We start from the raw sequence: 26,689 nt of genomic DNA, 5'->3' as shown, positions 1-26,689 counted from the left end.
AGAAATTGACTTTGAGTACTATGGGACTTAACAGCTGAGGTCATCAGTCCTCTAGAACTTAGAAATACTTAAAGCTAACTAACCTAAGGACATCACACACATCCATGCCCGAGGCAGGATTCGAACCTGCAACCGTAGTGGTCGCGCGGTTCCAGACTGATGCGCCTAGAACCGCTCTGCCACACCGGCCGGCTTCGAGAAATTATGCCCCACATTATTAACCTATACTGTAAGTGAAACTCTAAAACTGACATTTTTGATATAACATATTCGGTCAGTTTCGAGCTGTGTCAAGCCACAATAACCAAACTTTATAGATGACACAAAAAAATCTTGTTGTATCCAGTATAACTGGTTTGCGATTCACCCACTTCTATAAGAGCATGACCATTCTGTAACGAATAAATGAACACCAGTTTCCAGGGAAGGAGGGGGAGGGGGGGAGAGGCAAGTACCTGCTCTTGTCCCCGCTCGAGCCCTCCCCCCCCCCCTCCCCCCCACCCGCCGCTAATTTGAAGATACTCACGTCAACGGGACCTGTGAATACGAGATTCCACTTTTATTACTCGGGGCTCCTATTTATTTCAAATGAACTGTAAGTTGATCTCGTCCTGTTGCATTTGGATCTCGTCAAGTTTCGTCTTCGTCACGTGGGCTAAACCTAAGTTAGCATCTCCCTGGACGTCTGACAACGATCACAACTTGATAGCTGACCACGTCAGGATAATCTTAAACATGTAACATGAGACTTTCCTGTGTTCTGTTTAATGAGAAAACACACAGACGGAGAGCATTTTTCTCTAATGAGTAATCGGAGCAGAGGAAAACGACGCGAAGCGGATGGCATTTTCCCGTTAATTAAACGAATTTCTGAACGGGGGAAAGTATCTCGCCATCAGATTAATGAATGTAATTTAATCCTAAGGCCAGAAGCCGGGAAACGAAATGCCGTTCGTTTGTTGGGTGGATTCTTTCCTTTACAAATGAATTAATTTTTTCTTCTTTGAGCTTTGGAATCGTTTCTCCCAACTTTGATAGTAAGTTTGCTCTTGAGCTAGAAAACAGAATTTCACCCCGTTTGTATCTACAGTGCCACATTTAAAAGAAAAAAGGGGCACCAGATGCACAAGGTTCGAGGAAATAACATAACCAAGGTGTCCCCATACTCTGTTCCCTAGTAGAGAAAACATATGGGAGTGACCCGGAAAGGAATCAACAATAGAGACACTGCTTCGCCGCTTCTTCCGCAAAGCTGGTCGCAGCTGATGCTCTAAAAACAAACAGTAATACTGGTGCATTGACAGTCTGCCGTAATGGAACGTAATGCGTTAGTATAACACCATCGCAGTCGTACACGAGAATCACCATAACTTTCACTATACCGGGGCTCTGACGCACTTTCGACTTTCGCGGCGACCCGTAATGACGGCATTCGTCGGAATGGCGTTTCAGTTTTGGCTCGTACGATGTGGCCCATGTCTCATCCAGTGTTACGATACGGCGTAAGAAAACCTTCGCTCTCATAGCGCTCCAAGTGCGTCTAAGCAGCGTCGTAACGCATCCGTTTCTGCATTTCCGTCAAGTCGTGCCCAACCCATGCGAGGCGCCGGGGTGGAGAAGAGTTCGTACCTCTTTAATTCAGACGAATTTTGCATGCGAACGAGACATGCACTCGATCCCCTCCTTATCTACCAGCTAATTAATTATGCGCACAACGATAACGGTAGGAAATGATGGTGGACCCTGCTAGTTGGTAAAATAAGGAGTGCACGCTCACAATAATTTAATAAAAATCGTACTCCACTAAAAAAAGAGAAATTTATCATAATAAATAACAGGAAATGGGATTCTGCCTATATCTACGAAATGATATGCGCATTAAATATTACAATGAGATTCATTATACATCAGAACATAAATACACATGATTGTCGTCCGCAGTTCGTGGTCGTGCGGTAGCGTTCTCGCTTCCCGCGCCCGGGTTCCCGGGTTCGATTCCCGGCGGGGTCAGGGATTTTCTCTGCCTCGTGATGACTGGGTGTTGTCTGATGTCCTTAGGTTAGTTAGGTTTAAGTAGTTCGAAGTTCTAGGAGACTGATGACCATAGATGTTAAGTCCCATAGTGCTCAGAGCTAGCCACATGATTGTCGACACACACAGTAATTTAAAGAATAGGGTATATTGAAATAATATGAGAATTAGAGTTGGCTCGAGAACAAGGGGCTCCTACTCTCTGTGATGCAAATGATTCACGATAATGACTGGAGGTCCTAAAGAATCAAATATTAATCTCCCGACTATGTAGCAGTATCGCAATTAGCAGTGAGAGCTCTAACGGGATCACATGGAGAAACAAGCAAGGTGGACTTGTAGCAAAGCGAGCGCGCGTGCTGCTGAGGGATTCAGTATAAAATTGATAAGGTCCTACAATGCCGGAGCCGCAAAATACTGTACCAGTACTGAAATCTGCAGCAGGTCGTCGGTAGGCAGCGTCCTGATGATGTAGGCGCCGACTTCTGCCGTGGAGCAACTCTCTGTCAACCCCTGTACTCCAAAGCTGTCTGAGAATACTAAGCTCTTCCAAAAAAGAGCGACCAAGTCGCAAGACCGTCAGACTACGACGAAGATCAGATCCCTAATTCAACTCTGTGATACGATGCAAGAGCGTAGCCAGCATTGCTCAACTCCCTACTCTCCTCGAAAAACCGCGAATCAGCATTCAGCGCTGATTCCGAAATTCCCCCGCACTGTCTCGGAACACCATTTGGCGCCAATAGCGACAGTTCAATTTCGAGCAGAGCATTATGACGTCAACTAGCTTCAGTTTAAGCTGACCAATCATACCTCTCCTATGCAGCTGAGGGCACTGAACTTGCCATTTGACCGGCTACGAAAACAACCTGCCTAGACCACCGGCCACCCGGCGCCAGACCGTCGCACCCAGCAGGGCACGGTCCACAAGTGTCCTCAGAATCAAGAGGACAATGCAGTCAGTCGTCGCCAGGAGTCTTCGTTCTCGACGCGCCGGAACGGTGAACACACAAACTACGGCGACACTTAGACGTCTCGCAGCTTGTTTCATTGTGCATACAATAGGCGAAACTCGACCGACGTCAGTCGTTCCGCCAGGCGCTGAAGCCTATTGTACAAACCCCTCAGAATTCAGGGAAGTGCAGCCCCCAACCGGAAATGCAATGTGCCACATCCTCCGATGCTTGCCTCGCACAAGCGACCCAGGGAAGTAGCCCAACATGTGTAGGAATCAAGCGAAAAGTATTTTTTGAGCTCTCAGTACAAATATTCTCATTACAATAACCTTATTAGGTCTGTTTCTACTGTGCAATGAGATAGAACGTTAATGAAATTGATGAAAATGAGAGAAGACATGCAAAAGAGGGCATGGAACCTCTCACCCATCGTGATGAAATTTTTCGCATGCCCAGGCCTTCTTTTAGGATGTAAAGCACAGTCGTATGCTCTAATCCGGTTTCGTGGACGAGCTCACGAATCGTATGGCGTCGATCACTGTCCACTAACGCGGCAACAGCATGCACTACTTCTTCTTCTGAGACGCCGATGCATGTCTGCCGACGTTCGTTGAAGGCTTTTACCCAACGTGCCACTGTTCTGTACGGCAATGCCGATTCCCCGAACGCCTCTTGAAGACCCTGATGACACTGTCGTGCTGTACGACCTTTGGCATATTTAGTCTTGATCCACCTCCGTTGTTACTGTTTCGAAAACACAGTGACACCGTTACGTTAGACCGCTCGCTCACAAGCGACTGTTTCCCTCGATTGTGCGCACACCAGTGACGTAGGTTCGGGCGAGTCCATTTGCTCGGAGGTAAGGTAGGTATGTCAACAATGTCTTCCATTAGCAACAATAGTAGATTCCATTGCATAGCGTCTCCGCAGCAGTGTTGCCACTATTTAAGTTCCAGCCTACGTATATTCTCCTTCACTATTTACAACAGTCTGCCGACGATGGGGTTCAAAAATGGCTCTGAGCACTATGGGACTCAACTGCTGTGGTCATAAGTCCCCTAGAACTTAGAACGACTTAAACCTAACTAACCTAAGGACAGCACACAACACCCAGCCATCACGAGGCAGAGAAAATCCCTGACCCCGCCGGGAATCGAACCCGGCAACCCGGGCGTGGGAAGCGAGAACGCTACCGCACGACCACGAGATGCGGGCCCGACGATGGGGTAACTTTCCGATTCCGCGACTGTAAAAATGACGTGTTTTTGAGGCTGAGACCTCGTCGAGCCATATTCGGAGCTATTTTTATCCGGAAAGGAAATTCCTTGAAGGTTGTTCGCTACAGAACGGAAAATCAGAGGGCGCAAGATCTGGTGAATAAGGTGAGTGCGGAACGAGTTCCCAACCCAAATGCTCTGTATCGCTTTTTGTCAGTCTAGCAGAATGGGGGCGGGCCCTATCGCCGAGTAGCATTACTTGACGCAGTCTTGATGGTCGTTATTCTTCGACAGCGTCTGCAAGACTACTCAGTTATTGACAAACTTCGGCAGTGATCGTTACACATCGGAGAAATAATTCGCTGTTCCAGCAGATGCATAACATTATCTTTTGCTGATGCGCGCAGGTCTTTCTACAAGGAGCTGCTGCTTTCTTTAGGCCCAGCCTGTCCTTTCTTTTCGTTATGTTAGCATAACCACGCCATTTACCGTCAACAGTAACGTGGCAGAATAGGACTGGTCGGTGATGTTCTCGAGTCATTTGCTGACGAGCAAGCAGGCACGCTCATACGGCCAGCTGGTAATTTTTGTGATTTTGTTTTAGAGTATGCGGCACCCACAAACCCGAATTTTGAACTTTCCGCAGTGCATGCAAATGTCGCACGACGGTGGAATGATGACAGTTCGTGACATTTGCCAGTTCTCGAATACGCTGACATGGATCACTGTGAATTAATGCGGCTGGTTGGCTCTGAGCACTATGGGACTTAACATCTATGGTCATCAGTCCCCTAGAACTTAGAACTACTTAAACCTAACTAACCTAAGGACAACACACAACACCCAGCCATCACGAGGCAGAGAAAATCTCTGACCCCGCCGGGAATCGAACCCGGGAACCCGGGCGTGGGAAGCGAGAACGCTACCACACGACCACGAGATGCGGGCAAAATGGTTCAAATGGCTCTGAGCACTATGGGACTCAACTGCTGTGGTCATAAGTCCCCTAGAACTTAGATCTACTTAAACCTAACTAACCTAAGGACATCACACACATCCATGCCCGAGGCAGGATTCGAACCTGCGACCGTAGCGGTCGTGCGGTTCCAGACTGAAGCGCCTTTAACCGCTCGGCCACTCCGGCCGGCAATTAATGCGTTTAAACGACCTTCATCAAGCCGTGAACGTCTTGTTGGACGTGGAGAGTCACTAATGTCGAGATGATGCTGTGCTCTGTTCAGTGGTATTATCCCCATACACGTGCATATGTTTCTGTGTCTACCTCTGCTCCTGTCGCCCCTCTATTGAAATCAAACACAAGAGTATGTCGGAAATGCTCCAATTTCTCCACTCGGCACCCCATTTTACAGCGTCCACAGCTCCACTCACTATCCCCAAATGACATTACGTAAACTCAAGTAGCAACAGTGAACTACAAATAAAAAATGCCAATCGATAAATAAACCGACAGCAAGCAGAATAAAAACAACTAGAACAAAGACTCTACGAACTGATGCACCAAACTAATACACCAGAGCACGAACATTCCTTTTGAAAAATGACAACTAGAAAAATCGGCAAACGAACGCAAAACTCTGTTTTATGAAATAAACATTTTGTCCCAGGCTTCTACATACTGGGATTCTGTTATTAAAGAGGCTGTAGAAATTAGAATGTGCGGGTGTAATTTCAAGCGGGACAGCAGATATGTCACAGGTACTTGGAAGCGACGTGTCGACATATACAGAGAATAGAGGGTTTTACAATTAAATTCTCTCTGTTTCAGAGGGCCTGCATGGAAACCTAGTAATCGTAGGGCAATCAAACTTTGTGGAGTCAATTTGTAGGGACCTATGGAAGATAAATAACGAATAAAAAGCATACAGCATGCAACAACACTACAGATACCATTTCACAGCTGTCCGCAGCACCTTTTGAATGCTGGGCCAAGGAATATTTGGCTGTCCTGCACTGCTTGAAGATAGCACACTGCCATGACAACAGTAATTTCTTCAACGATCAGTGCCGCTATTGGCCTTCGGCGTCTCCCAGGAACAATTTCCAAATCACCAGTTAATTCGAACTTCGAAATCATGTTCTTCAACCAGGCGTGGAAAGAGCACCTCTCTGTATACCTTTACTGCCCCGATGGCAGCCAGGGCGAGCAGCACTGTTGCTGTTCAACTTACAGGAATGCAGCTGCGAGATATCGTCGACAACAATCGATATTTCGACTGGAGCACAGTCTCTTATTTTCAAGCCAAAATTGCAGCAAGTAAGCGCTGTGCAACCAAATATAAAATTTTCAGAGTAACTCTGGAAACACACACACACAGTAAACATTAGCGCCATCACAAACAAAAAATGACCGACATCGGAAAGTGACCGACATCGGAAAGTGACCGACATCGGAAAGTGACCGACATCGGAAAGTGACCTCCATTTTTGAACGAGTGGGAGAGTAAGATCCATACAGAATTTAAAGAAAAAAACCATCTCTGTTTATAAGGTTACTTGCTAATTTAATTTCAACAGCTTCCCTAATAACACCAACGCAATAGCTGGAAGTTCGTGCCACAATCTCCGTGTCGTTATATCCCACAGAATGACCGGTGCCAAGATAATGTTCTGCAGTGGCGACTTTGCTCGGCTGTTGTAAGCCTGTGTGCCACTTATGCTCAGTACATCTGTCCTCCGCAGTCCTGATAGTCTCACCAATACATGACATGCCACAACTGCAAGGAATACAGTAGACATACAGTACATTGAAGTCTATCACGACCGGATGTTTCTGCTGCCGAGAATTCTTCCGAGTTGTATGGCCGTGGTAGATGGGACTCTTCCATCCCTGACATTTCGTCCAAAGCTACGTTGGGCATCTCCGGAGGTGCTCCTGGTTGTGCCTAAATACCGTGAAAAGTGGGGGTGGTCTGGATTTCACGTGATAGCAGAGACAAACCTTGTCAAGTATAAAATATAGCTATAGATCGTAGTACGTCAAAGATAAGAAAACATAACGTTCGACCGATTTTCAGACCAACTAAGAAAATAGGCCAAGAAATTCGTTCTTTTAAGGATAAACGTCCCTCCCTGTCTGCAAGTGGTATATATAAGATTCCGTGTACATGTGGCAAGGTCTACATTGGAACTACAAAGAGCAGTGGGAATACATGGTTGAAGGAACATAAAAGCCTTTGTCGACTAGGGAAAACAGACAAGTCAGCCATCGCGGAACATGCTCTTCAGTCGGGTGATCACATAGTGAAATTTTCGGAAACTGCAGTTTTATGTAATATGACGAACTATTATCCACGGCTCTATAGAGAAGCCATCGAAATATATAAACATGGGGATAATCTTAACAGAAAATAAGAAGATATGAAACAGCGATATATGGACAGTGGCGCTAAAGAATCGATGAGTAGTTTTTATTTTTGACGTAGTATGATCGATAGTTACATTTCATCCTTGACAAGGTTTATCTCTGCTATCACGTGAAATCCAGACCACACCCACCTCCCACGGTATTTAGGCCCGAGCCCTTTTGCGTTCCCTTCCTCTGCCTTTCTCCATTCGCTCTCGCGTCTGCCCTTCTCCCCCCTTCTGAGTCCTCTCCTTCCGTTGGTCCCCCCTCCCCTTTCGTTTTTCCTCTTCTCCCCCCTTTTTTCCCCCCTCATCTGTCCAGGTCCCTACCCCATCTGCCCTTCCCTATGGTGTGTCATCTTCGCGCCTACTTTTTAGTGCAGTGTTTCATGTGAGTCTTAAGTGTTGTGCGTCTTTTCCGAAGTGTTGTGAAAGGACATAAATAAAATGGTTCAAATGGCTCTGAGCACTATGGGACTCAACTGCTGTGGTCATAAGTCCCCTAGAACTTAGAACTACTTAAACCTAACTAACCTAAGGACATCACACACATCCATGCCCGAGGCAGGATTCGAACCTGCGACCGTAGCGGTCGGGCGGTTCCAGACTGTAGCGCCTTTAACCGCTCGACCACTCCGGCCGGCGAAAGGACATAATACTGTCGCTGGGTGTGATTGTTATATCTCTTGCGAACAGAAACCAGACTGTCTCCGTGTTTTTTTAATTGTCTGTCTACTATTTTCCCTCTCTGCTTTCTGTGTATTTTATTATCATCGCCCACCATTTGTTTTATGTTTTAACCTTCCACAATTTTCCGCCGTTTTGGAATTTACGTCACCGTTTTATCGCCTGATTTATTGTTTGTTATCTTCTTATGTTTTAAAAGTTCTGTAAGGTGAAGAGCAGCATCTGAAGCTGCTGCCAGCGCGCCCCCTTCGGGGGGAATCGAAATCCAATAAAGGAAAAAAAAGTCCAACTCGTCAGTCGGCAAGACTCAGCACAACCAGGAGGGCCTCCGCATTTAGCATTTGAGAAATCTTTCACGCAGGAGGATCGTACAAACATACCGCCGTTTGAGTCGCGTACAGATTCCCGTGTGGAGGACATAGTGATAGACATCCCTGGGGTTGTGAAGCAGCTGAATGGGTTGAAAATAAATAAATCGCCAGGTCCTGATGGGATTCCAATTCAGTTTTACAGAGAGTACTCTACTGCATTGGCTCCTTATTTAGCTTGCACTTATCGCGAATCTCTTGCCCGACGTAAAGTCCCGAGCGACTGGAAAAAAGCGCAGGTGACGCCTGTATATAAGGGTAGAAGGACGGATCCTCAAAATTACAGACCAATATCCTTAACATCGTTTTGTTGCAGGATTGTAGAACATATTCATAGATCGAATATAATGAGTTTCCTTGAGACAGAGAAGTTGTTGTCCATGCATCAGCACGGCTTTAGAAAGCATCGCTCCTGCGAAATGCAACTCACCCTTTTTTCACATGATATCTTGCGAACCATGGATGAAGTGTATCAGACGGATGCCATATTCCTTGACTTCCGGAAAGCGCTTGACTCGGTGCCCCACTGCTGACTCCTAACTAAGGTACGAGCATATGGGATTGGTTCCCAAATATGTGAGTGGCTCGAAGACCTCTTAAGTAATAGGACCCAGTACGTTGTCCTCGATGGCGAGTGTTCATCGGAGGTGAGGGTATCATCTGGAGTGCCCCAGGGAAGTGTGGTAGGTCCGCTGTTGTTTTCTATCTACATAAATGATCTTTTGGATAGGGTGGATAGCAATGTGCGGCTGTTTGCTAATAATGCTGTGGTGTACGGGAAGGTGACGTCGATGAGTGACTGTAGGATGATACAAGATGACTTGGACAGGATTTGTGACTGGTGTAAAGAATGGCAGCTAACTCTAAATACAGATAAATGTAAATTAATGCAGATGAATAGGGAAAAGAATCCTGTAATGTTTGAATACTCCATTAGTAGTGAAGCGCTTGACACGGTCACGTCGATTAAATATTTGGGCGTAACATTGCAGATCGATATGAAGTGGGACAAGCATGTAATGGCAGTTGTGGGGAAGGCGGATAGTCGTCTTCGGTTGATTGATAGTATTTTGGGAAGATGTGGTTCATCTGTAAAGGAGACCGCTTATAAAACACTAATACGACCTATTCTTGAGTACTGCTCGAGCGTTTGGGATCCCGATAAGGTCGGATTGAGGGAGGACATAGAAGGAATTTTGAGGCGAGCTGCTAGATTTCTTACTGGTAGGTTTGATCAGCACGCGAGTGTTACGGAAATGCTTCAGGAACTCGGGTGGGAGTCTCTAGAGGAAAGGAGGCGTTCTTTTCGTGAATCGCTACTTAGGAAATTTAGGGAACCAGCATTTGAGGCTGACTGCAGTACAATTATACTGCCGCCAACTTGTATTCCGCGGAAGGACCGCAACGATAAGAGAGATTAGGGCTCGTACAGACGCATATAGGCAGTCATTTTTCCCTCGTTCTGTTTGGGAGTGGAACAGGGAGAGAAGATGCTAGTTGTGGTACGAGGTACCCTCCGCCACGCACCGTATGGTGGATTGCGGAGTATGTATGTAGATGTAGATGCCCACCGTATCTTTGGACGAAACGTCAGGGACAGAAGAGTTCCATGGACCACGGCCATACAACCCGGAAGAATTCTCGGCAGCTGAATACAGTAGACATCCGCCTTCCGCAGACCGGAACGTAAAAGGGCCCTAGATCTTAGATGGTGATCGGAACACACACTTCACATTTCCACAAAATACAGCCAGTCCTGTTCGTAATGCTCCCTGGGTAAGGAAAAAAACACACAAGACTTTTGTGCCGTCTGGGTTTTATCATCACTCACGCGGTGCACGTTTGATCTGTGTTTCACTACAACCATTCTGAAGAAATTTGACTTAGAGATGGGCTCAACTGACTGACGAACTCTCAGAGTCCGAGATCACAGATTTACGTTGAGCTGGATTGTGACGACAGGCAGTCTGCAGATACAAGTCAGTAGGATTCCTATAAACGCAAGGTCCCAAAAAAATTCAGCTTTTTCTTGGAGTTGCCTGAACGGTGCTTCGTGGTCGCAGTCTGACTGGGAACTTCATTCTGTGAGTGCCCAGCACTTGTCGGAGATTATACGCTTCCGTGGCTCGGAATCTGACACTGGATGTTCTGTGTTAAATCTCACGAAGAAGGCTTTTAACGAAGCAGCACACCATACGTCGCGTCCTCCGTGGTTTCTGGAAGTTATGAAAAGACCTGCCTACACCTCACGCTACGCATCGTGTCTCCTCATCGTGTTTGGCAAACACTCTAACGCCTGATGGCTCCACCCGATACACGAATCAACGTCTATACGGCCCGCCCGGTTAGCCGTGCGGTCTAACGCACGGCTTTCCGGATTGGGAAGGAGCGCCTGGTCCCCGGCACGAATCCGCCCGGCGGACTTGTGTCGAGGAAAAATGCTCCACGTGGTGCAACACTTGAAGTTAAACGCATTGGGAAATACGTGTAACTTTGAGACAAATGCAACACATCCGCTTGACACTATTCTGAAGATGATCTTATTTTATGTTAGATTAAATACAAAATGCGTTATCGAGTAATATCTTATTATTTTTGCACCCACAGTCGCTAGTCTGATAGCAAAACAAAATCGTCATGTTCCATGTACACAGGCGTCAGCAGTGTTGCCAACATTTGTCAGCACCACGTCCACCCCAGACAGTCCACTGCAATGAAGCGAACACTCTTGAACAGAATCGTGTTACCGTCTACACGTTTTCTCTCGAAATCTGAGTCTGAAATCCGAGTGGCTTTACTTACCGCTTGTGGTTGGTCTTCGGCTGTTTCTGCACCTGAAACAGAAATAACTGGTTTTAGAAAACTTGTATTTTTGTGTATTTATTTATTTATTTTTTAGTAAAGCCACTATGAGGATGAAAATGAGGTTTGCTTTAAACACACGCTGTAACGGTGTCAGCAGATAAGATCTATACGATCACCTGTGGTAGAGGACTTCCACTCGGGTGCTATTCCAGTGCCGGAGAGCCCTGGCAAACAGTGACAATTTAGGGGGAAAATATGGAGATACGCATTGAAGTTTGCGTTGGGGGGGCATTCGACTTTGGTGGTTCGTGCAGCAATGTTGACTATAGTTCTGCGGTGGTGTAATGGTCAGCATTTCTGCTTAGTATGCAAGAAGACCCAGCTTTGACTCCTGGTCGTGGCACAAATTTTAGTTCATTTCTTTAGCTTCCCGCATTATCTCTCCTTACTACTGTGCGGATTCCTCAGCTGACGTCTAACCTCTGACGAAATGAGTCAGAGTTAATCGTCCAAAATGAGCTTTCACCTCTATATAACGGGCTCCTAGGCCATGGAAAGAATATTGACACTAGAAAAAAAATTAAATGCACAGTCAGTTACAGATGTTCTACAGAAATGCAGAATAAAGTGAAAGCATCATGTTCAATGAATGAAAGGTAATACAAGCAATAAAATTTTTTTGGTACATAATCCCAGTCAAAAACGCATTATTAGCCATCCTTTTTTAGCACACGGCATTAGTACTTCTGAGGTGGAACAGAACTGTAGGTTTGATACTTTCTAAATTTGTTTCTGGATAGTCTCAGAACCCGGGGACACATTCCGAAACTGGGCTAAACATCACTAACGTATCCACCATGGAGCACAGTCGTGACATTTTCCATTTGTTGGGACACTTAAGGAGTCTCTTCATGGGGGAAACTTCTGAAGATGTTAATAGCGTAATTCATACAATGAAAACATGGCTAAATGCACAGGACAATAGTTTCGCAAACAGGGGATGCGTGATTCCATGCGAGCGAAGATAATTAACCGTTCGAAGAACTATGTCGATAACATTTTTTATGTTGACAATCTTCTCACAAAGTGCCTGCTGGTGTATCAGAGAATCGACTGCCGCGAATAAAGAACAGCTGACTTCAGCCATTCTCGACCTGACGTAACTCAGAAATTTAGTGCGTATCCCCCGTAGCGCAGGGACTCCTCCCGTTGTTACGCTGGTCAGGCGTTCCCATTTTAAACCCATTGACTCTAACACGTTTTCCACGGCTAGAAAAATTTCCAAACCCGTGGTTGTTTGTGTCTTTTAATAGTATAAGATCGAGAAATTCTTCTGTGACACGCAGATTGTCGTCGACACCTCGAATGAATATCACGAGCTGAGATGTGTCCGCAACGTCCGCCGACTCGTCAAGAGCGATAGAAAATGAAATGAAGTTTGCCGCTCTCTCCATTAATTGCTGCGCTCCGTATCTAAGGCCATATCTTCGACTCGGCGAGCAACACTTTGAGGCGAAAGAGCTATTTTTTCCAAATTTTTCGGTGAGGTTTGCAGGACAAATACAAGCCACCGAATCGACCAGGCAATCCTTGATGAGATTCCCAGCCGCAAAGGGTTTCCCTGCTTTCCCAATCCTCAGCGAGCATTTGTAACTTGCGCGCAAACTTGGCCCACCTGTTTCCTGCTCCTACCACGGCAAAAAAAGAACATACAATTAATTTTCTACAATCCTGATTTTAAAACACTTTTGTCATTTTAACAATTTATTGTTTCATTCATCGAAATTAAAATAAAAAACTAACTAAAAAAGACTGGTTTTAGGTGCGTTTCCCCCCAGTGCCTCTGAAAAGCGGCCTTAGACGCTAGCAAGAACAGCGAAATGTGGTCGCAGAATAAAATTTTATCTACTGAAATATTTTCGTTTTAATTAATTGAAAACATAGATCAAACTACAACACATGTTTTCCTATTCATAAAAACATAAATATGCAAAAACAAAGAATGACTCTTAATGACACTTTGCTGTTCGAGAGAGTTTGTGACGGCTTTTCAGCAAGTGTCAAAAAATAACGCACATGAAACTTTCTCTTATGTCAGCGCGGCGCGATTTAATGCAGCCCAAGTATAAGAATTAACCGAAAAGACATGTTCCTTGTTGCTGACAATCTGATACTCGATAACTGGCAAGTTGCTAAGTGATATATTAAATTATAAAATATAGTTTTATATATCATCTTTACAAATAATGAAGAGTCATACGATAGGAAACAGTTACTTCCCTATAATGCTGCTTGAAATTTTCTTTCAGTTCTTCAAGCTTTGACTGGCGTTGCTCTTGCGACAAATTTTCGAACTGATATTTGTGACAGGTATTAAAATGCCGTTCAATCGTGTACCTTTTTAAATACATGAGGTTCCGATGACATAATAAACATTTGGCATGATTTTCGACAGCAGAACAAAGGAAATTAATTTCCCACTCTGGTTTAAATGCCGACCGGAGTGGCCGAGCGGTTCTAGCCGCTACAGTCTGGAACCGCGCGACCGCTCCGGTCGCAGGTTCGAATCCTGCCTCGGGCATGGATGTGTGTGATGTCCTTAGGTTAGTTAGGTTTAAGTAGTTGTAAGTTCTACGGGACTGATGACCTCGGTAGGTAAGTCCCATAGTGCTCAGAGCCATTTCAACCATTTTTGAATCGGGTTTAAATAGTGCGGACGCGCCGCTCCTCTTTCTTTTTGTCTGCTGCTGTTGACCATCCATCTTGATCCACTGTAGCCTTACGTCTGTTAACTAACGGTTTCGTGTCGCGTTTGACCGCTGCTGGCGTGCTATCTGTCGTCCTTCCGAAGGGCGCGTATGGCGGCATGGCGAGGCGCGGCGGGCGGTCCGCACGGCCAGCTAAGCGACACATACGAATTCGCCCGGGGCGCTGGTCGCGGGCGATCGCGGGCGCTAGCGCCCCAGGGGCACAGTTTGCACGAGCCTGGTGTAGACCGTTCGCCTGGTGCAAGTCTTTCGATTTGACGCCACTTCGGCGACTTGCGCATCGATGGGGATGAAATGATGATGATGACAATACAACACCCAGTCCCTGAGCAGAGAAAATCTCCGACCCAGCCGGGAATTGAACCCGGGCCCTTAGGATTGACAATCTGTCAACTTGACCACTCAGCTACCGCGGGCGGACCAATGGAAAAATGAATTTAAGTGGATATGACCAACCGTACCAGATATCTCACCAATCGTAAAAGGGTGTTAAACAACGCGGCTTGTAGCCAGTTTCAGTGCAGATGGGTACATGGAACCAGTTTCTTCAATAACACTCAGTTATAAAACATCGTAGAAACAAATTTTCTGTAGAACAAAGAAGTGCATGTCGGTGATATTGGTCAGCACAATAACCCACTTTATGTACTGAAAAAACAAGCGCTCAGATACGTAGTATAATGCTTCTAGTCATTACTACTGTTGTTTATGTAACTTGCAATGAGAAAATCGAAAAATTCCACCACTTTGGGGATAGCAAAGTAACACAAACCAGACCAACTTATGGCGGACCTAGCCATAGAGCGCAAGTCGTCCCGAGTTCGAGTCTCGGTCGGGCACACAGTTCTAATCTGCAGGAAGTTTCAGTGTAAAGAATGATTGAATTCATGTAACTGGTCTCCGAAAAGCAAGTAGATCACAGTAACATATGCATTACTGGTACCCAGAAAACAAGTGGCACCTACAGACAAAAAGTATCAAAATCAAAGCAAATACAAACCATATAAATTGTAAAGTATTAAGAAGGTGTAATGACATGGTACTTGACTAAAGTGACTGTAGAACCACTTAGGTGTACTAATAGCTAGTAACAGAAGAAATACTTGAGTTGGTGGACGAAAGAACGAAGTTCGAAAATGTTGGGGGAAATTTCAGATTTACATAAATACAAGTCCCTTAGGAACGAAATAAAGACGAAATGCGGCGAAGCTAAGACGAAATGGCTACACGTAAACTGTGAAGAAGTCGAAGAAGAACCGATTGTTGGGCGGAGTAATTCAGCAAAAAGATCGTCAAAACAACATTCGTTGAAATAAAAAGCAAGGGCGGTAACATTCAGAGTGCAATAGGAACTTTGGAAATTTGTGGTCATCAGTCCCTAAGCTCACACACTACTTAATCTAAGATAAACTAACTTACGCTAAGGAACACACACACACACACACACACACACACACACACACACACACACACACACACACACTGCCGAGGGAGGACTCGAACCTCCGAGCCGCGCGGACCGTGACAAGGCACCTAAGACCGCGCGTCCACCAGGCGGGGCGCAATGGGTATTCCACTGTTAATTGCAGCGGTGTGAGCGGATAGGTGCTAAGAGTTCACTGAGGGCCTCTACGAGGGGGAGAGCTTATCTGATGGCTTCATAGAGGAAGAAAAAGAAGTCGATAGTGAATCAGAATTAGAATTTAGAAGAGCTTTGGAAGACTTAAAATCAAAGAAGGCAGAAGGAATAGATACCACTCTATCAGAATTTCTAAAATCATTGAGAAAAGTGAAAAAACGATTGTTCACGTTGGTATGTAGAATGTAAAAGTCTGGCGATATATCATATAACTTTCAGAAAAACATCCGCAGCACAATTCCCAGGACAGCAAGAGAGCTCATAAGCGCGACAAATACCGCAAAACCAGCTAAAACCTACATGCATCCAAGTTGCTGACAAGAATAATGGACGAAAGAATGGAAAAGAAAACTGAGGATATGTTAGATGACGATCAGTTTGGCTTACGAAAGAAAAAGGCATCCGAGAGGCAGTTCTGACGCTGTACTTGATAATGGAAGCAAGGTTGAAGAAAAACCAAGAAACGTTCTGTAAGAGAAATTGTCTCAAAAATTACGTTCATAGGGTTTGTCGACCTGGAAAAAGCGTAAAATGGTGCAAGATGTTCGAAGTTCTGAGAAACGGAGGGTTAAGCTGTAGGGAGAGACGGGTCATATAGAACATGTACAACAGCCAAGAGGGAGAATAATAGGAGTGGATGACCAAGAACGAAGTGCTCGGCTTAAAAAGAGCATAAGACAGGGATGAAGTCTTTCGCCCCTACTGTTAAATTTATAAATCGAAAAAGCAATGGCGGAAATAAAAGAAAGGTTCACAATGGGATTAAAATTCAACGTGAAAAGATGTCAATGTTAAGATTCGCTGATGACATTGCTATCCTCAGTGAAAGTGAAGAAGTATTACAGGATCGGATGAATGGCATGGTTTAATGAGTACAATGTGGATAGGGAGTAAACCTGAAAAAGATAAAAGTAATTTGAAACAGTATTAATAAAGATAGCGAGAAAATTAACATCAAAATTGGTGATATCGTAGCAGACGAAGTGAAGGAATTTTGTTACCTAGGCAGCAAGATAACCCAGATTAGCACTGGCGGAAAGGGCATTCCTGGCCAAGAGAAGTGCGCTAATGTCAGACATAAACCTTAGCTTGAGGAAGAACTTTCTGAGATTGTACGGCTCGAGCACAATATTGTATGGCAGTGAGATGTGGACTGTGGGAAAACGGGAACAGAGGAGAATAGAAGCATTTGAGCTGTGCTGTTACAGAAGAATGTTGAAAATTAGGTGGACTGATGAGATGAGGAATGAGAAGGTTCTCCGCAGGAATATATGCCGGACACTGGCAAGGAGAAGGGACAGGATGATAGGACATCAGTTAAGACATCACGGAGTAAGTTAAACAGTGTTGGAGGGAGATGTAGAGGGTGAAAACTGTGGAGAAAGACGGAGATTGGGATACATCTAGCAAGTAATTGTGAACATAGGATGCAAGTGCTATGCTGAGATAAATGTCGTGTACTAGAGCCTCCCGTTGGGTTGACCGTTCGCCGGGTGCAAGTCTTTCGATTTGACGCCACTTCGGTGACTTACGCGTCGATGGGGATGAAATGATGATGATTAGGACAAGATAACACTCAGTCGGGAATCGAACCAGGGCCCTTAGGATTGACATCCTGTCGCGCTGAACACTCAGCTACCGGGGGCTATTCTGAGATGAAAAGTTGGCATAGGAAAAGAAATCGGGGCGAACCGTATCAACTCAGAAGACTTATAGGGAAAAAAAGTAGATTCGTATTGAGGCTCCCAATACACTCGCCTGGCAAAGACACGGTAACCACATGGGAGACATCAGTGCAGCACGTGACAGTTACATCAATTTCGTGACGCAGATCCAGAAGGGTGTTCAGCGTGAATCATCATTAGGACGTGAGCGATTGACGAATTCTTACTACAGTGTGCACTCCTTGCTACGTCACACCAGTGTCCGGGAACTCGCGCAAAGCACTTTTTCATGAACACGGCAGAACACAAGTGCGCCCACTGAAACCTATGACCCAGTGTTCCCTGCACGCGGGCTGTGGCCTGATTGGTCGGCTCACCTAGATATCAAAGACGACCTCCTGGACGATTCTCGGCCCAATGCCGAAGGCAACTGAGTTGATGTAGCCGATACTTACTTTCAGCGGCTCTGCGAGAACCAGTGCACCAAAATGAATTGTAAAGTAGTAAATTAAATATTGAACGTTGCAAGAAAACCACAGAGACACGCAACAAACAGGGAGAGGGAATTAAAAACAAGAAAGCAGATTACCATGGCTGGCAGGCTGGGGGGTAGTCTTGAAGCAACAGAGACGCGAAAAAGTCTCACGCTAAAACTTGCGGGTGGTGTGGTCCTAGCAGTTAGCTGGTGACGTGGGTGTCCATCCGCCCCTTATCGTAGGGCCTTCCAGCTTAACACGGTTCTGCTCTCGGCTTCTGTTTCTCCCCTCGGAACTGCGTCTGTCTCACGGTGGGAAGGTACGTTGCGTTAGTCTGTGGTATTCCATTTGCTCACTCGTTACTCGTATTACTTTGGTTAATTTAATGTCACGATTTATTCGGAGTTATGTGACATACTACTGGATTTGCTTATCATGTCAGGGTTTTCATGGAAAGTGATGGATTTGCCTGACACCTTACAATTTTTCAATTTAGGGAAAAGAAAAGTGTCTCAGGCACTCAGATCAGATGAATAGGGGGATGTGGAACAACAGGAATGCGTTTAGAGATTAAAAATTCCGTGATGAAAGTGGCTGTGTGACAATGGGAGTTGTAATAGCAGCATCCACTTTTCTGCAATATCCAGTCCAGTCGATTCATTCTTTTCCTGACCGTTTGAGGGGACATGTCTGTAAAAAACTTCACTGGCAGTTTGTCCTAGATTAACAGATCCTTTATGCACGATACTCTTGTCAATAGGTCAAATCACTATTACTTTCATCTTTTATCTGCTCATTCGACGTTTTTCGGTTGAGAAGTACTAACCTAACCTAATCTAACCTAACCTGTAGTCTCGGTGCGCCACTCCGCACTTTGCCGCTTCGTCTCAGGATTGTACTCAAAAATCCAGGATTCAGCACCTGTGGTCACACTGCTGACCTATTCGTTGCCATTGGTAATCCTTTCAAGAAAATTAACGCACACGTTCCTTCGACTGTCTTACTGCTCAGCCCTGAGTTTTTTCGGCACCAGTTTGGCCATTTTGTCACGAACCTTTCGCATACGCAAATCTTCGGTCAAAATTTGATGTACGATGGAAGTGATTAACAGGTCACCCCTCATATTTATTGTTAAACGTCAGACCTCGAAAGAGCACGCACACTTTCGATGTTTTGTCGGTTTTTGAAACTGAAGGTTTCGCTGAGCGAGATTCATCTTCTACGCGTTCCCGGCCTTCCAAAACCGATTTATTCGTATGGATAGGGTCCCCCGTCGGGCAGACCGTTCGCCGGTTGCCGGTCTTTCAATTTGACGCCACTTCGGCGACCTGCAGTCAATGAGGATAAGAGGTTGATGATGGGGACAGCACTGGGCGGAGAAAATTTCCCAACCCGGCCTGTATTCGAACCCGGCCCCAGAGGATTGACAATCCGTCACGCTGACCATTCAGCTACCGGGGGCGGACCCAAAAACGATTTGTGCCGTCGATAAACTTGTGCTCTAGATAAGGAATATTCCCCATTAGGGCCGTTCCAACTTTTCGAAAGGCACGCTTGCAAATTTTCCAAGTTTAACACAAAATTTGATTGTGTAACATTGCTCTAAATTTCGCTGTCCCATTCTCGTAATACACAACACAAACACATCTCCACTGATGGCGCTCTCAAAAATCACGTGATGGCTGTATCGAGCTTAAACTCTGACTAAAGCCTGGTATACACGTAACGTTCTGTCGCCAGCCTTGCATGATCATGCCAGACTCGCTAAATAAAGCATTACTTGCGGTTGGAAATTTGACAGTCTTGCATGAACTGAATGAAGTTTGACAAATTCGCAAAAAGACTGTTGGGCTCGAGCTTTGTGTACATGCAAAACTGCCGACAAGTCTGTACATGTAAACGCACGTCACTCTTAACGCTCTAACTCTGCTCTGCTGACAGTCTATTCTCAGTAATGCTAGGGGTTCCAACTGGAATGAAAAGGAGTTAAGTAACAAATATCGCTTTTAATTTTCGTGGCCAGCAACAATTACTTATTGCGTCTCTCATACAAAGTTAGGCAACTCAATCTGTTTGTGGTGCCTGCCAATCTCTAAAGGCCTTAATGTTGCATTTAGTGTCTCTTGGGGGGCTCAGGGCCGCCCTAATGACTTTCTTTTTCTATATGAAGCTGATATCTGTACAGATACCATTGGTGATCTTGCAGCTCTCGAAGAATGAAATTATAATCAAATCCAGACCTTTAGCTGCTTACAGGCGTTGATTAATATCAACGGGCACAGTTGAAAAATGTGCGCCCTGACTGGGACTCGAACCCAGGACCTCCTGCTTACGCTCTATTCGACTGAGCCACATAGGACACAGAGGATAGTGCGACTGCAGGGACTTATCTCTGGCATGATCCCCGTGAGACCCACATTTTCCAACTTTCTGTGCACACACTAAATTTGTAGCGCCCCTGCTCATTTTCAACTGTCCCCATTGATATTTGTCGAAGCCTGTAAGCAGCTAAAGGTCTGGATTTCATTATAATTTCACTCTTCTTTTTCAGTATGTGAGGTTAGAAGCGTCATCAGTTTACAGTACGTTTCTGAGTCTATAGGCAAGTAGGTGCCCCAGTCATCTTCTTCCCATTGTAGTTCTCGGAGAAAATTCACATGGTAGATTTTCCCTCTGTTCAATAACCTAGCCCACGTACATCGTGAACGGGGTGTGGACTGTTTTCTTTTTCACTTTAACAGCACATAGTGCAAACGTCGTGACCATGAGAAGAAAACCGAGCCGAAATTTGAATAGCGTACAGGGTGACAATTTATTGAACTATATGAGAAAAACCTAAATTGGTTACAAACACTTGATTCAACTTGTAAATGTCACTAGAGATATTCGGATTTAGATTGTGACATGTTCGATATGTCTGCCAAAATTATCGATCATGTAGCGCAGACGAATAGCGAAATTCTGCACGACCCGCTGAACTGTTGGAATATCGATGCTGTCGATGACCTCCTGATGACTGTTTTCCGCCTAATTTGGTTTTTGAGTTATTGTTGTACACCTTCTTTAATACCACCCCACAAAAAAGAGCCGCTTGTGTTCAGATCCGGAGAACATGGCGGCCAATCGGGGCCCATGCCAGTGGCCTCTGGGTACCCCAGAGCCAGAATGTGGCCCCCAATGTGCTCCTCCAGGACATCAAACACTCTCCTACTTCGATGGGTTCGAGCTCCGTCTTGCATGAACCACACCTTGTTGAAATCAGGGTCACTTTGGATAATGGGGATGAAATCATCTTCCAACAACTTCAAGTAGCGTCCTGTAGTCACTGTGTCATCAAGGATTATCGCAGCGGTTATTCCGTGACCGAACATTGCACATGACACAGTCACCGTTGAGAGTGAAAATCGGAAAATGCTGGTTCTCAGTCCCGCAAATGCACCAATTTTGCATATTGACGAACCCATCCAAATGAAAGTGGACTTCGTCGCTAAACCAACCCATACAGAGCATACTACTTCCTACAATGCCCCGCGGCCAACCGTTCACTTTAACGTGCTAACGTAAACCGCTCAGAACTTATGACGATTTTACTTCATATAGTTCTCAACCGCGTGCGGCTCGTTTTGATACTGTTCATAGCTTGAGGTCTCGTAATAACGACAGTGCCATCTTGCTTTTTAGTGTGCTCACTGGAGCTACTACGTTTGCTCGCTTGTCTGTCCGTGAGTGGCAGCAGCAGCGCTTAACGACAGAGCGTACTGTGGTATCATCTTTGGAGCGCCCTTTAGTACACTACTGGCCATTCAAATTGCTACACCAACAAGAAATGCAGATGATAAACGGATATTCATTGGACAAATATATTATACTACAACTGACATGTGATTACATTTACACGCTATTTGGGTGCATAGATCCTGAGAAATCACTACCCAGAACAACCAACTCTGGCCGCAATAACGGCCTTGATACATCGGGGCATTGAGCCAAACAGCTTGGATGGCGCGTACAGGTACAGAAGCCCATGCAGCTTCAACACGATACCACAGTTCATCGAGAGTGTGACGAGCCAGTTGCCCGGCCACCATTCACTAGACGTTTTCAATTGATGAGAGATCTGGAGAATGTGCTGGCCAGGGCAGCAGTCGAACATTTTCTGTATCCAAAAATGCCCGTAGTGGACCTGCAACATGTGGTCGTGCATTATCCTACTGAAATGTAGGGTTTCACAGGGATCGAATGAAGGGTAGAGCCACGGGTCGTAACACATCTGAAATGTAATCTCCACTGTTCAAAGTGTCGTCAATGCGAACAAGAGGTTAGCGAGACGTGTAACCAATGGCACCCCATACCATCACGCCGGCTGATAGGCCAGTATGGCGATGACGAATACACGCTTCCAAAGTGCGTTCACCGCGATGTTGCCAAACACGGATGCGACCATCACGATGCTGTAAACAGAAACTGGATTCAACCGAAAAAATGACGTTTTGCCATTCGTGCACCCAGGTTGGTCGTTGAGTACACCATCGCAGGATCTAAATGGCTCTGAGCACTATGGGACTCAACATCTTAGGTCATAAGTCCCCTAGAACTTAGAACTACTTAAACCTAACTAACCGAAGGACATTACACATACCCATGCCCGAGGCAGGATTCGAACCTGCGACGTAGCAGTCCCGCGGTTCCGGACTGCAGCGCCAGAACCGCTAGACCACCGCGGCCGGCATCGCAGGATCTCCTGTCTGTGATGCAGTGTCAAGGGTAACCGCAGCCATGGTCTCTGATCTGATAGTCCGTGCTGCTTCAAACGTCGTCGAACTGTTCGTACAGATGGTTGTTGTCTTGCAAACGTCCCGGTATGTTGACTCAGGGATCGAGACGTGGCTGCACGATCCGTTACAGCCATGCATGCCTGTCATCTCGACTGTTAGTGATACGAGGGCGTTGGGATCCAGCACGGCGTTCCGTATTACCCTCCTGAACCCACCGATTCCATATTCTCCTAACAGTCATTGGATCTCGATCAACGTGAGCAGCAATGTCGCGATACGATAAACCGCACGAGGTATCACAACAACGTGTCATCAGGCAACGCCGGTCAACTGCTGTTTGTGTATGAGAAATCGGTTGGAAACTTTCCTCATGTCAGCACGTTGTAGGTGTCGCCACCGGCGCCAACCGTGTGTGAATGCTCTGAAAAGCTAATCATTTGCATATCACAGCATCTTCTTCCTGTCGGTTAAATTTCGCGTCTGTAGCACGTCATCTACATGGTGTAGTAACTTTAATGGCCAGTAGTATATTTCCGGGTCGTCGTGTGTCCGGGGAGTTGAGTTGGGACGGAGCAGCAGTGAGAGCCGGGCAGCCAGGACTCGCCCGACCGCTGTCGACACACATGCACTGTCCGACGGAATGATGTGGTCGCTATAATGCACAGCCACGTCAAGGACTGGATTCAGCGAGGTTTAGTTGAATGGGCTATGATATTCGATGAGTCCAAATTTCACGTGTGTGTGTGGGGGGGGGGGGAGTCAAAGTGCCCTCCTGGAAATAAGTTGTAAGTTGACGATTTGTACTGGCATCTTTTCCGTGCCTGACTTGAGTGGGGACGACCGTTGGTTGGTCATTCGGTCGGTCGCCACAACAGACGATTTGCATCTGGTCTTCCGACCGCTTTTGGCTTCTTTGTGTTTGTGCCGACTTATAATTCATCCATGTTGTTTCGCATTGACTGGCTTTAGTATTGTTTGAGATAGTGTTGAATTGTCTTCGCGGATCCGTGTGTTCTTGTGTACTTTTTAATGTTCAGTTATTTAAATGCTGCCTGCGTTCTGGTTTCGGTAGTTCGACTTCAGACGGAGCAGCGAGGAGGTCCAGAGCGCGGGCGCAGGCCGGGACTGCTGGTGGCTTGCAGGCACTATCGGATTGAGGAACTGTGGCCGACGACCGAATCCAGGGCGTTTGAAGTTGAGTGAACTGTATCCAGTACTGAAATCTCCAGTGTTTGAGATCTCACTGTTGTGTGCGTGTTGCTGCTCCCGGGGTCAGTGAGACCAACCGCAACAAGTGGAGCCTGTCAGGTTGGCGGGAGCTAATAGCCGCCTTACACTCCTTGGTGTTAGTATGGATAGCGTACTTTTCCGGCAGTGTACCTTTCCTTGTCATGTTGATACTATCCGACACAGCATGTAGTGCGACAGGCTTGTGTACTGTACTGTTCATATGTTTTTTTGAGGTCTACATTGTTTCTAGTGTTTCCTTCGACCATGGGTGTTTTCTGAAGACGTAGTGCTGTCTGTCTCTTTGCCCTTGCCTGAAAATATTCCAACGTTGTAATGCTGATCGGACGTTAGGCGGATTGTTTAGTCGGTCAGTCGGCGCTTGAGCTACCCCAAGTGTGAGTTGTAATCCTGTTACTTGATTACAACTCTTGGCTGCTCGTCTCACTGCTTACAGAATTGTAGTCACCTTCCTCAGGTCGATCCAGGGAGCACTGTCTGTGGATCACACCAGCTCATTTGGGCAAGTTGTGGAATTGTTTAAAATTTAATGTTTTAACATGTTATTGCCTGCCCCACTTGTAATTCCGGCCTTCAGCCATTATTTGTTTATAACACTGCTTGTTGCCTTCAGGTGACAAATAATTTTCAATCCTCTTTTAGTGAGGCCTTCAGCCGTCACTATAACCTGTTCGTTAAGATTTTTTAAAAAAGTTTTTGTATTTTTTAACATGCAACTGCCTTACTTACCAGTACTTCAGGACTTCAGCCCTTGCGTATTATTAAATTGCTTGTGGCCTTCAGCCAACGAGTAATTTTCAACCTTCTTAATTATACCTTCAGCGGTTGATTGTGCGTAACATTGTTTGTGGCCTTCAGCTGGCAGTAACTTGCAATTCTTCTAATAAGGCTTTCAGCTGCCAGTGTAGTAAAATGTTTTAAAAATGATTGTTGAGCGCTTCATTCCTTAAAAATAAAGTGTACGTGTGTTCTGTGCAGCCAGTGATATCTGATTAGGCCCTGTTCACACCTTTTCTGCTTTCCCTAAGTCCCACGTTTCAAGTTTGGTAATCGTCACCCTGATTTGCGTCAGTCTTGTTGCCAGCTTTGCATGAGCACACAACACTGATGACAAAACATTACGGGTTCGATTCCTGGCGGGGTCAGGGATTTTCTCTGCCTCGTGATGGCTGGGTGTTGTGTGCTGTCCTTAGGTTAGTTAGGTTTAAGTAGTTCTAAGTTCTAGGGGACTGATGACCATAGATGTTAAGTCCCATAGTGCTCAGAGCCATTTGAACCAAAACATTACGTGTAGACCGGGCTTAAGCTTCTGGAAGGGGTGAACACATTGGTCCGCCCAAGTAAAAGGGGACAGCGTTACCAGATCGCTCGCGGCGTTGCCAGATCGCTAGCGGCGTTGCCAGATCGCTCGCAGCATTGCCAGATCGCTTGCAGCATTGCCAGATCGTTCGCGGCATTGCCAAATCGCTTGCGGCGTTGCCAGATCGCTCGTGGCGTTGCCAGATCGCTCGCGGCGTTGCCAGTGTCGTACTTTTGTCATACACCTATTTCTGGGGATTGATTCCTTTGTTGCTATGAGTAGCAGTGTTATTAAGCGAAATGCGACGGCGCGCACTGTTTATGGGCCGACCCAACCCGCGCAGAAGCAGCCAGCGCTTACCGGAGTGGGGCTGCGACTGCTGACGAGGCGGCTCGTCGATGGGCGCCGAGTCGACGAAGCTGCTGTGCCTGGAGGCGATCAGCAGCAGGCAGGCGGAGGCGGCGAGGGTGGAGAGTGCGGGGGCGGGCCGCATCCTGCTGGGGTCCCTCCTCTCTGGCTGGCTGGCTGTCTCTCTCTGTCGCTCACTGCACGCGCGCGGCCAGCAGTCTGGAACACACACAGCCAATCTCGTCACCACCCACATCCAGAGGACACGGCATCAACATCAGGCGTGCCTGTGTAGTTGACACCCCAACAATACGTGATCGATTGTAAGTACCTGCTGCATAGGCATCCACAAGAGGGGAAATATTCTAGATGTGCCATTTTTAATCAGAAAATAAAAGTAGCCAGCAGAACTGATTAACACGCCCAAAATTAAAGAGACAGGAAATAAACATTAAAATTTTTTATTCAATTTAAGAATATTTTTGCTTACAAAACTTATCTGATACTGTTAACTCAGTTATCGCATTCTTTTTTGAAGTTCACTGACATAATAATAAGAGATTCAATAAAAGTATGTCTTGAAACCTACGGTTTTTTTTATTTACGTAAAGAGTAACCCAGGCCAGCATGTGACGAGGTGAATACAGCAAGCCTCCCTAAACACACTCAAATTTCACAGCACAACCCACTATGATTTCGTAGACTTCCCTGGCGTAATAACTGCTAATATTCTTCACGGGTTCGCAGCCGGATCACGTCGTCGTCCAGACACAATATTTCGGTGAACCAGTTGGCCGCCATCTTCAGGTGAGTTAATGCTAGTGCACTGCCTCCCCAGAACTGAATTCAGCCACAACGACGGAAGCCTTTATACACCACGGACAGAGCATGGCGCATGCGGGAGATGATGGGCAGCGCCTCCTGGAGGCAAGTAGACAGGGAGCGCTCCGGTGGGAGAAAACGGCAGAAACGATAAGTCGCAACAGCACTAGCTGGAAGAATCCAATGATCGAAAAGAAGACCGTTGTTGTTTAATGTCGGACA

General features: G+C 46.0%; 1 protein-coding gene across 1 annotated transcript in view; it reads right to left on the bottom strand.

Moving 5' to 3' along the window:
- Nucleotides 1–25,848, bottom strand: part of LOC126109673 (uncharacterized) — a 320,193-nt gene extending 294,345 nt beyond the window's left edge. The window contains exons 1-2 of the mRNA XM_049914724.1: nt 25,658–25,848; nt 11,425–11,456 (exon numbers count right to left, since the gene is read on the bottom strand). Coding sequence (XP_049770681.1) covers nt 11,425–11,456; nt 25,658–25,790 — 165 coding nt within the window. The 5' untranslated portion in view covers nt 25,791–25,848. The remainder of the gene's footprint in view (nt 1–11,424; nt 11,457–25,657) is intronic.
- Nucleotides 25,849–26,689: the final 841 nt, after the last annotated feature.

Source organism: Schistocerca cancellata, chromosome 12, assembly GCF_023864275.1.
Source record: "Schistocerca cancellata isolate TAMUIC-IGC-003103 chromosome 12, iqSchCanc2.1, whole genome shotgun sequence".
NCBI classification, from domain to species: Eukaryota; Metazoa; Arthropoda; class Insecta; order Orthoptera; family Acrididae; genus Schistocerca; species Schistocerca cancellata.
This window is presented reverse-complemented; position numbering and strand designations above follow the sequence as displayed.